This window comes from Impatiens glandulifera, chromosome 4 (genome assembly GCF_907164915.1).
Source record: "Impatiens glandulifera chromosome 4, dImpGla2.1, whole genome shotgun sequence".
Classification (NCBI taxonomy): Eukaryota; Viridiplantae; Streptophyta; class Magnoliopsida; order Ericales; family Balsaminaceae; genus Impatiens; species Impatiens glandulifera.
This window is the reverse complement of record NC_061865.1, coordinates 46,448,422-46,459,929: the sequence shown is the minus strand read 5'-3', so window position 1 is coordinate 46,459,929 and position 11,508 is coordinate 46,448,422. Positions and strand designations below refer to the sequence as shown.

General features: G+C 39.9%; 1 protein-coding gene across 1 annotated transcript; it reads left to right on the top strand.

Moving 5' to 3' along the window:
* The first annotated feature begins 1,857 nt into the window (after positions 1-1,857).
* On the top strand, positions 1,858-5,129 carry LOC124936155 (apoptosis-inducing factor homolog B-like). Its single transcript, XM_047476621.1, has 4 exons — positions 1,858-2,362; positions 2,446-2,702; positions 3,839-4,284; positions 4,748-5,129. The coding sequence occupies exons 1-4, from the start codon at positions 2,232-2,234 to the stop codon at positions 5,006-5,008; spliced, it is 1,095 nt and encodes a 364-aa protein (XP_047332577.1). The 5' UTR covers positions 1,858-2,231; the 3' UTR covers positions 5,009-5,129.
* Positions 5,130-11,508: the final 6,379 nt, after the last annotated feature.

Here is an 11,508-nt window from a genome sequence, read left to right as displayed (position 1 = left end):
GATACTTTGATGGAAGATAACCAATTTTGAACCCCAGAATTTTGGCCAATGAATGAGTGTCATTAACATTACCGATGAAAAAAAGTTCAGATTTTTCTGTATTAATCTTCAACCTGGGCATGCCTCAAAAAGAATAAGAATCTTCCGAAGAGAATGAAGGTTTTTTGTTGTAGGTTTAATAAGACAAAGAGTGTCATCAGCAAAAATTAAGTGAGATATATAGTTGGGTCTTCTCGTCGTTCCTATATTAATTCCCGTGAAAAGGAGAAGTGATAAATGATCCTCTTGTCTAAGTCCTCTCGAACTTTTGAAAAACCCAGATACTGTGTCGTTTATAAGAATTGAGAACTTTGGTTTAGTAATACAAGTTTTGATCCATTTTACTCCAAAACCCATTTTTTCGAGGAGAGAAGAGAAAATCCCAATCACGTGATCAAAAGTTTTTTCGATATCAAATTTACAAAGGCAACCCGTCCCCTTTTTTCTAGTAATATAGTCAATACACTCATTTGCGATGTGATGAGAGGAGCGTCAATGATTTGTCTATCTTGTACGAACGTCATCTGGTTAGGAGAAATGAGTTCTGGCAAAAGAATTTTGAGCCTATTAGCTAAAGTTTTCGTTAGGATTTTATTGAAACTTGTCACAAGGCTAATAAGTCTGAAGTGTTTGAGTTCTTTGGACTTTTAAATCTTCCTAACAAGGAAAATAAAATTAGAATTCTAACATTTCTCAAAAGAACCTGTAGCATGAAAGTGCTTGGACGAGCTCAAATAGTCCTCCTTAATAAATTCTCAAGACTCTTTAATAAAAGTGATTGTGTATCCATCCGGGTCATGTGATTTATCTCCATCACAACTTGTAATAGCTTTCCAAATCTCTTCAATTGTAAAATCCTGTTCGATAGAAGATTTATGTTGCTCGCTAATTTTGTTAAAGTCGTTTCCTCCCAAAATCGGTCTCTCGCAATCTGGCTCTATGAGAAGATCCTCATAGAAAGAGAGAATGAAATCCCGAATGGATTTTGCCTCGACAATCTCAATCCCGTTCACCTTAAGAATAGATATCTGATTATATTTCTTCGATAGTTTGCAAAGTTGTGAAAAAATCTGCTATTAAAATCCCCTTCCTTAAGCCATTTATACCGTGAGTCCGTGATTTTTGTCTTGCGTTATATTCTTCCCATTTATAAAGAAAGTCGAGTTTTTCCATTAAAGTGCATCTGTTAGAGGTTTCCGCTTCAGTCACATCTCGTTCTTCTTCCAACCTGTCAATGATATCAATCTCTTAGGAAACATTAGTAATGTTAGAACGAAAAGAGCCAAAGTTGACTCGTCTCCATTTTTAATGAAACTTTTAAGATTTTTAAGTTTAAAAGAAATGATAAAAGATGGTATCCCCTCAACCTATGAGTAATCCACCCACTACTTCCACACTTTCGACACAAAATTTTGATCTGAGAGAAGAACGTTTTTGAATCTGAAAGGTGGTTTAGGCTGATAGGTTTGGCCACAGTTTAGGAAAAAGGGTTGATGATCAGAAAGACGTCTTGTTCTTGCATATTGACTTGTTAGATGATAAAGGTTCTCTCATTCTGTGTGGCAAAGAAATTTATCGATTCGAGATATACTTCCATTGTTGGTATCACTTTTCCTAATAAATTTAGCACTATCGAGAATATAAGGTCAATTAGAAACGAGTCATCGTGTTGAACAAAGCACCCTCATTGAAATTACTATCCATGAAAAAAAAAACACCGCGCCCTATCTGATAATTATCGATCAAATCAGAAAAACGCTCCAAACAGACAAGTCCGGTTTCTAATTGCCATTATTCCTCCTTGAGTTGGATGGTAGAAATGGATTGTACTTATTTGCCTCCATTCGCTCTACCATGTTATGGTTCTGTATTCCGCTTAGGGAAACCTCCATAATTTTTCCATTCCATCTTTCTATTTCTGCAATCAATCTCTTCGTCGTTATCCAACTCTCATTCAATCATTACTATAACAAATTCACAGTCAATGATTAATTAGTTAGATTCTCTTTGATTTTGTTTTCTTTTGTTGAATAGAGAGAGAGGCATTATTACCGCACTAAATTTCTGGTTAGCCTTCCACCTATTCGATAAAATGCCCCAATGTGATGAATTGGGATTGATTGCAACATTCTGGTATCAAATGCCATATCAAGATTTGAATTCTATTAGGGTTTCCAACTTTTCTGATTATTATGGGAAGTTTGGAAAGAAGAAGTAATGGTCCATTAATGAAGAAGAGGGTGGTGGTTATTGGAGGGGGTGTTGCAGGTTCTCTGTCTGCTAAGTTGCTTCAAGATAATGCCAATGTCACGCTTATAGATTCGTAAGCTTTCGTTTCCTCTTGTTTCTATTGTTTGGAAGAATTTATTACAGCTGACTTGAAAAAAGGTTTATGGGTGATTACAGGAAGGAATATTTTGAGCTTCCATGGGCAACAGTTAGATCACTTGTGGAACCATCATTTGCAGAAAGATCTATCTATAATCATATTGATTACTTGAAGAAAGCAACTGTTGTTGTATCTAGTGCAGCTAATATCACAGAGACAGAAGTAATAACTGCTCAAGGTCATCTAATCCCATATGACTATCTTGTGATTGCTACTGGTCATGAAACTAATGGCTTCATCAAGAAATCAGACACTCTTTCTTCTTACCATGCAGGTAAAAGATGATTCTTTATGTTCTAAAACTGAATTTGTACAAAAACTATGGCATACTTTCATTTCCAATTTTGTTCAAATTCATTGTATGAATTTGATGTTGATACATGATAATTATTCAATCACTCTGAGAGAATGAACTTAGTGTTGACTTTCTTAGCAATTATGTTTTTCTGAGCTTGTTTTTTTGAAAAAAAATATACTTTTCATTGATTCACATTCGAAATGCCCCTGAATAATGAGTTCAATAATACAGTTTTTATCTTCTTCCCTGAAATCTAATAGTTTCCATTAACCTTAGGGGAACATCCAAACCAAAGTTTGTTACTCTATGCATGTTTATTTTGCTCTTTTACAGTCATATTTATTACTTTGGTATGGATACTAACTCAAAGACTCATTGCTGATACATAATTTGATAGACTGTGTTCGGATAGGTAGAATTTATATTTGAATTTGAATTGGAGTTAGAATTAGAATTTACATCATTAATGTTAATATATACAAATTACAAAATAAATAAAATACTTTAATGGGTCATAACGTTTTTAAAAAATTGTTGGCGTGTTGGACTGAGGCCTTAAAAGGCCATATCAACTTTGAAAAAGTGTTAGCCACATGGACCGGTGAACTGAAACTCTAATAGGCATAATGACATTGAAATTATGTCGGTTTGATGCATGGTCCGGTGGACCAAAGGCTGATACGGGTATTAACAAAATAAATAAACAAAAATGGAATTACAATATTTTGGAAGGGTGAATTGAAGATTAAAAATCATATATATTTTAGTTGCACTGGAATTCATAATTTCAATTGCAGTTCCTTAATTAAGGTGATCAAACAAACAACAAAATTGGATTGGACTGCCCAATTCCAAATTAACACCAACCAGACATAGCTTAAGCCTTAAAGTGTTGTTCTCTGTATAATTTATGTTTTCTTAGGCTTGTTCCATTGTTTAACTATCAGATATGTTTTATTAGTTTTTGTGACAGACGGTTGTGTATCTTTTTCTTTCCGATTCCTTGTTTTGTAGGTGATATTGTCTTTTATTTATCAAAATAAGGCTCTGGTCTTTCCAATTTTGGCATTTGCAATAGATAAGCTTAATGTTTTTAATTTTGGGATTTGCAGAGAGTGAGAAGATAAAATCTGCTAAATCAATATTGGTGATTGGAGGAGGGCCAACTGGTGTAGAACTAGCCGGTGAAATTGCAGTGAACTATTGCGAAAAGAGAGTTATATTGGTGCATAGAGGATCAAGATTGTTGGAATTCATTAGTCCAAAGGCCTCCAAGAAGGCATTTGATTGGCTGATCTCCAAGAAAGTCGACGTAATTCTCGATCAACATATCGAGCTAGATCATACAGAACTGGGAGTATATAGAACATCCTCTGGAGAAGCTATAGCGGCCGATTGCCACTACGATTGCATTGGAAAGCCAATGGGTTCAACCTGGCTCAAGAGGACTATTGTTAGAAATAGTTTGGACATCAATGGGAGGCTAATGGTTGATGCACACTTGAGGGTCAAAGGCCATAAGAATGTTTTTGGTGTTGGAGATATTACTGATGTCCCTGTAAGCCCATTTAAAAACAATTTCTTTCTATTTTTGGATTTTAATCCAGATGAGAACCGTCACTAAATGTCTTTGGAAACACTTTTCATTTTGTGAGTTATCTCATGTGGATCCAAAGATCACATTTGGAAAAGAAAATAGTTAAGACAAATTTCAAAAATTGGGCCATTTGGAAATCCTTTCTGAATCCGGGTCTAAATCAAGATCTAAAAGAAAAACCATCAGATAAATTTATTTAGAAATACTTTTTTCTGTCAAGTATCTCTTATGTTCGTGGATTGATACGACGTGAGATCGTGTTTGAAAACAGAACTTAGTTATACACTGGTTAAGAAAATTATTGACTCTTTCTCATTCGAATCCAGATCCAAAATGTGTTTTCAAATGGCCCGATTATCTTTTCAATTGCTACCGGGTTATTCGAAAGAGACCTTATATTATTATTACTCATGATTGATTTTAGGAAATAAAGCAAGGGTATCTTGCACAGAGGCATGCTAAGTTAGCTGTAAAGAACTTGTTGTTGCTGATCAAGGGGCGAGGTGAAATGAAGATGGCCGTCTACAGACCATCTTGGCCTCTGGCAATTGTTTCCCTTGGGAGAAAAGACGCAGTGGGTCAATTCTTTTGTTTAGCATTGAGTGGTTTCGTTCCTTCTATGATGAAATCCCGAGGTTTGTTTGTTGCTAATATGAGGAAGTTACTTGGGATCAAACCTGATTGAGGTTTCAGTTAATTTGGTTCAATTTTCTCTTGTTATTTTTGGCAATGAACACAAATTGAGATGATCCAGTATAAACAGTTAAATGAAATGAGGAATATAAATATTAGGTATTGATATGTCTCGATTACAAATCTACTTCATTTGGGAAACTGCTTGTATCTTGATCTGGTCTCACTGAAAATTGTCGATGATATTCGACACAAATACAGAAAATGAGTCACCTAAGATGGCTCAAGTGAGTCATCCAACCACTCAATTTGCCTAAAATTTGGATACTTTGTAAATAAGTTTTCAAAATAAACTTTTTGAGCATTCACCTAGTTGCAATTCTATTGTAGACACCTTAGAATATCTGAGTCCCCTTCATTGATGCTCTTTTTCACCTTACTACATTGAACCAAAACAAGTGATTATTAAAGTGAGTCTATCAAGAGACAGTCCATTAATGCGTAAGTGGCAATCCACCCCGAAAAGAATTATTATTATTTTTTTGGTTATTTTACAGTAAAAATGTCACATGTGACATGACCTAATTTTTTATTTTTTTTCAATATAATTCACTATTTACTTCTTTATTAAAAAATGTGGTAAAACACTGTGAATTTTTTCTTTCGGGTGAAGAAGTGGTTTTTTCCCACTTACACACATGAGCCTGCCTGAAAAGTAAACGGACGAAAGGACGAGCGACTTATTAAAGGAAGATTGACTATTGTGGTAAAAAGAAATCCAATGTAATTGAAGAACTGCCCTATTTTGATCATCTACTCGTTTTTATTCATAATTTTTATTTTACTTTTCATTTTTGTAAGCTCTCAACTATAATTTTGATCGTCAGCCCACTTAAAATTCCACATGATTCAATCTCAATATTTATTGAACAATAAAAAAACTTATTAAATAGAGAAAAGTCTAGCAACTTCGGTGTTAGGAAAGAAAGCTACGGAAATAGTTCTTTCGTATGAAATAGGTTACGGCTCGACTTGATGCTTGACTATTGATTAACTGGAATAGGGTCATACATAGGTTAAAGAACGCGGGTGCTACATATACGTGTGCAAAGGTAAGTGATGCAGCGTGCGTGGCTAGGATGAACCTTTATCAAGATTCGTTGATTCTTACGAATACCGAAAGTTGATAGATATTGAGGAAACCTCGTTTTCTGATTAATAATCTTCCCATAACAAAGTGTTTTAAGATTCTTTTAAATACTCAAACCCTAGCTTGCAAAAGAAATAAACAACTTTTAATAAATTGCAAAAAAACACCCGAAACTAATAAAAATGCGATTTTGAGCCCCTAAACGTTTCCGCCCGAAAAACACTAGGCAATCGTCGAAATCTGACACTTGCGAGATATTTTCGGATGCTGCAACTTTCGCATAAACGCATCTTCGACTCGCACCGCATCATTCCCCCCAGGGTAGAAAAGATTCGTCCTCGAATCTGGAACCGCATCATCCTCATCAGAAGAAGACTCACCCACAAAAGGAACAAGATGCTTCACATTGAACACATCAGAGGTACGCACATGGCTGGGAAGGCGTAAACGATAAGCATTGGGGTTGATCTTCTCCACAATCTCAACAGGACCAATCTTCTTAGCAGCAAGCTTGCTATATTCATGAGCTGGAAAACGATCCTTAGTCAGAATAGCCCACACAAAGTCACCAACTTCAAAATCAACTGCACGCCTTCTCGAATCAGCCTTCTCCTTGTACTTGGCAGTAGCAGCAACCAAGCGGTCATGAGTGGTCTGATGAACCTGAGCCAACTGACCAACAAAATCCGCAACAGTGGAATGAGGACGCACCTTGCTGGGCAGCGCTAACAAATCAAGAGGAGCACGCGGAGACAGCCCGTAAATCACATGGAAATGACTGAAACCAGTGGAGCGATTAACAGCATGATTGTGAGCAAACTCGGCCTGAGGCAGCTTCAGATCCCAAGCCTTAGGATGATCCCCAACTAAACTGCACAGAAGGTTCCCCAAAGACCTATTAACAACTTCAGTTTGGCCATCAGTTTGCGGGTGATAGGCACTGCTAAAATTCAGCTGAGTATTAACCAAACGCCAAAGACTCCTCCAAAAGTGACTCACAAAGCGAGTGTCCCGATCAGAAACTATGGAGGCAGGAAGTCCATGAAGGCGATACACATCCCTGAAATAAAGCTGTGCAACAGCCACAGCATCAGAGGTTTTCTTGCAGGGAATGAAATGAACCATCTTCGAGAATCGGTCAACCACCACAAAAATCGAATCAGAACCACGTTGGGTACGTGGCAGCCCAAGGACAAAATCCATACTGACATCAGACCATGGTTGAGTGGGAATAGGAAGAGGCAAGTATAACCCGGCATTAGTCGAAGCGCCCTTAGCCAACTGACAAACACGACAACGAGCAACAAAACGCCCCACCTCTTTGCGCATCGAAGGCCAGAAATAAGAAGCTGCAAGAAGCTGGAAGGTACGATCACGCCCAACATGGCCTTCTTTGTGGAGTTCCTGAATCATCCTCAAACGCAGGCTGCAATCTGGAATGCACAGCTGCACACCGCGGAAAAGGAACCCATCCTCCAAAACAAAGTCCCTCGAATCCCCCTGTTGGATGCGAATGAGGACCTGAGAAAAGAAAGGATCATCACGATAGAGGTCCACAAACGAATCAAAGCCGGGTACATGGACACGCATCTCCGCCAACAGCCCATGACGACGACTCAAAGCATCAGCCACGCGATTAGACACACAAGCCTTGTGTGTAATCACAAAAGTAAACTGCTGTAAATAAGAGACCCACGAAGCATGACGATGAGAAATCTTGTCCTGACCACCAAGATGCTTGAGGGAATCATGATCCGTATATAAGACAAACTCCCGCTGAAATAAATAATGACGCCAGTGTTTGACTGCCTGGACAATAGCATAGAACTCAATATCATAAGTACTGAAACGAAGTTTAGCGCTAGACAGTTTCTCACTAAAATAAGCAACAGGACGCCCAGATTGGCTAAGTACAGCCCCAATACCCAATTTCGAAGCATCACAATGTAGTTCAAATGGTTGGGAAAAATCAGGAAGAACCAAAATTGGGGCTGAAGTGAGTCGGTGCTTGATCTCAACAAAGGCAGCCTCGGCATCATCCGTCCAGAAGAACTTAACCCCCTTCATACAATCAGTGATAGGAGCCGTAACACTACTGAAGTGAGGAATAAAACGCCGATAGAAGGAAGCCAAGCCATGAAAACTGCGAACTTCAGTGATCGAAGAGGGGCGGGGCCACTGATTGACAGCCAGTACCTTACTCGGGTCCACTTTCAGGCCCTCCCGAGACACCACATAACCGAGGAACTGGGTAGAATCAGTAAGAAATGTGCACTTCGAGGAAGCAGCATAGAACTTGTCACGCCGGAGAACAGATAACACCTCACGAAGATGGGAGAGGTGTGCTACCTCGCTGTCACTGTAAATCAAGATGTCGTCGAAGTAAACGACTACAAACTTTCCAATGAAAGGGCGAAGAGCCTGGTTCATCACACGCATAAAGGTGCTAGGAGCATTCGACAGACCAAACGGCATAACCAGCCACTCATATAAGCCCTCACGAGTCTTAAAGGCAGTCTTCCACTCATCACCCATGCGAATACGAATCTGGTGGTATCCACTCTTGAGATCCAGTTTGCTAAACACAGAAGCACCACCCAACTGATCCAACAAGTCATCCAACCGGGGAATAGGAAACCGATAACGCACTGTAATCTTGTTGATAGCACGACTATCAATGCACATACGCCAAGACCCATCCTTTTTTGGGGTAAGAAGGGCCGGGACAGCACAGGGACTAAGGCTTTCTCGAATGTGTCCCTTAGCCAGCAAGTCCTCCACTTGTCTACGCAACTCTTCATGTTCTTTGGGACTCATGCGGTAATGAGGACGGTTGGGTAGGGCAGCACCTGGAACCAAGTCAATGTGATGCTGGATATCACGCAAAGGAGGCAAGGCACAAGGCAGATTCTCAGGAAAAACATCTGCAAACTCATGTAACAGCGGCTGCACTGGAATAGGCACCTCAGAACTAGCACCACAGGTAATCAGCGAACAAAATAGAGCAAACACCATGCCCGATTCGACCATGGCGGTCTGAAAAGGACCCCGAGACAACAAGGTGGTAGGGGGGGCGCATGATGAGTGGGGGCAGCACCCTTCTTGGGCTGATTTGGCATCAACACAATCTTGGTACCATGAAATAAGAACGTGTAGGTATTAGCACGCCCATCATGTATAACAGAATGATCAAACTACCAAGGGCGACCAAGTAAAAGGTGACAAGCATCCATAGGAACCACATCACAATATACAGCATCACGATAATGGGAACCAATGGAAAAATTAACAAGTACGCGCTTAGAAACTGTAACATCCGTACCTTGACTCAGCCAGGACAGACGATAAGGCTTGGGGTGAGGTTCAGTGGACAGACCCAGCTTCGAAACTGCAACCTCAGAAATCACATTCTCACAACTCCCAGCATCAATGATGAAGGTGCAAACTTTGCCACCGATGGTACAAGTGGAATGGAACAGATTATTACGTAACCACTCGTTGTCAGGAGCACGAGGGGTTAAACATGATCGACGAATCACCAAAAGGGGGCCAACATCACCAGAAACATACTCCTCCGCTGCCTCATCATCATAAACATCATACACTGGCGCTGAATCTGAAGGAAGAGCAGAGTCAGGATCATCCACCTCAGTAAAAAGACCACGATTGGTGGACTTTGGGTTGCGACACTCTGCTTGGTGATGGCCAACTTCACCACAATTGAAACAACGCAAGCCACCGGGACGTCCCTGCGGGGGGGCTGTAGTGCCGCGAGGGGGGGCTGGGGTGGGATGGGCCGGCTGGGAAGAAGAACCAATGCCACTAGTGGGGACAACCTGTTTTCCAAAGCTACCCGAACCGCGCCTGGCTAGCTGTTTCTCAGCCTGTGAAGCACGCTGATGTGCCTCAGAAACAGTCAAGGGGATCAAACATATTCAAAATATCCTGCAACTGGAGGCGAAGGCCACCAATATAACGAGAAACCAACTGGAGAGGGGACTTAGACAGGTCAACACGAGCCACAAAGGTGTAAAACTCAGTGGAATAGTCATCCACGGAACGAGAACCCTGACGAAGATTCTGGAACCGCTGGTACAGGTTACGTTCGTAATTATATGGTAGAAACGCAACCCCAATATGCTTCCTGAATTTGTCCCAATTCGTGAGCTTTGCCTTACCATGACGAACACGTGTCTGTTTCAACTGCTGCCACCATGCTTGTGCACGACCATGTAAGCGGATCGTAACAAGGGGTACACGACGATCTGCAGGAACTTCCTTGAAATCCAGAATCTCTTCAACCTGAGAAAGCCAATCAATAAACTCTTCCGGTGATAGACTACCATCGAACTTAGGGATGTCCACCCTGAAAGCCTGCTCCCAGCGATGATTGGGGCGTTCAGGGGATCGATTCCGAAGACCACCGAGAGGGTTTTCATCTGTCATCGTAACATCATCTTCAGGGTGGTGCATGTGCATAGATGCATCCATCCGTTGCGTCAACCATTCAACCTGCCGCCTCAAATCGTCGTTATCACGGCGAAACTCAGCGTTTTCACGTCGCAACTCAGCAAGGTCACCATCATCAGCACCAGGGGTAGGGTTGCGCGGCTGTCTTCGGGGCGGCATACCTCAGGGTCGACTGGAAACTGATACCAACTGATGTAGCGTGCGTGGCTAGGATGAACCTTTATCAAGATTCGTTGATTCTTACGAATACCGAAAGTTGATAGATATTGAGGAAACCTCGTTTTCTGATTAATAATCTTCCCCTAACAAAGTGTTTTAAGATTCTTTTAAATACTCAAACCCTAGCTTGCAAAAGAAATAAACAACTTTTAATAAATTGCAAAAAAACACCCGAAACTAATAAAAATGCGATTTTGAGCCCCTAAACGTTTCCGCCCGAAAAACACTAGGCAATCGTCGAAATCTGACACTTGCGAGATATTTTCGGATGCTGCAACTTTCGCATAAACGCCTCTTCGACTCGCACCGCATCAGTAAGATAATCAAGGGTTTAGCTTATGGGGATATTAATTCTTCCGGAACCAGAGTTTTTATCTATCTAATTCTATGTTCTGACCATTTATTTTCAAATATAAAAATATTATAATTTATCCATCTAGTTAAACAATTTTTGGTTTTCAAATGAAATTACCTCCATCCAGGTTTAAATCAATTAAACTAAACTTTTTATTTTTTATTTTATTTTTTATTATTATATATGATAACTCAAAATCATGATCCTTGTTATTTTTCTAGTCCCCTTCTTTCATGTGAAAAGTCTTGCTTTGTTTATACACTATAAAGATAATTTGAAAAACCATATGTGGATACTACACTACTTATTAGTTCATCAAAGAAATCGTTACCAAAAGAAATGAAAACAGATTCGCTAA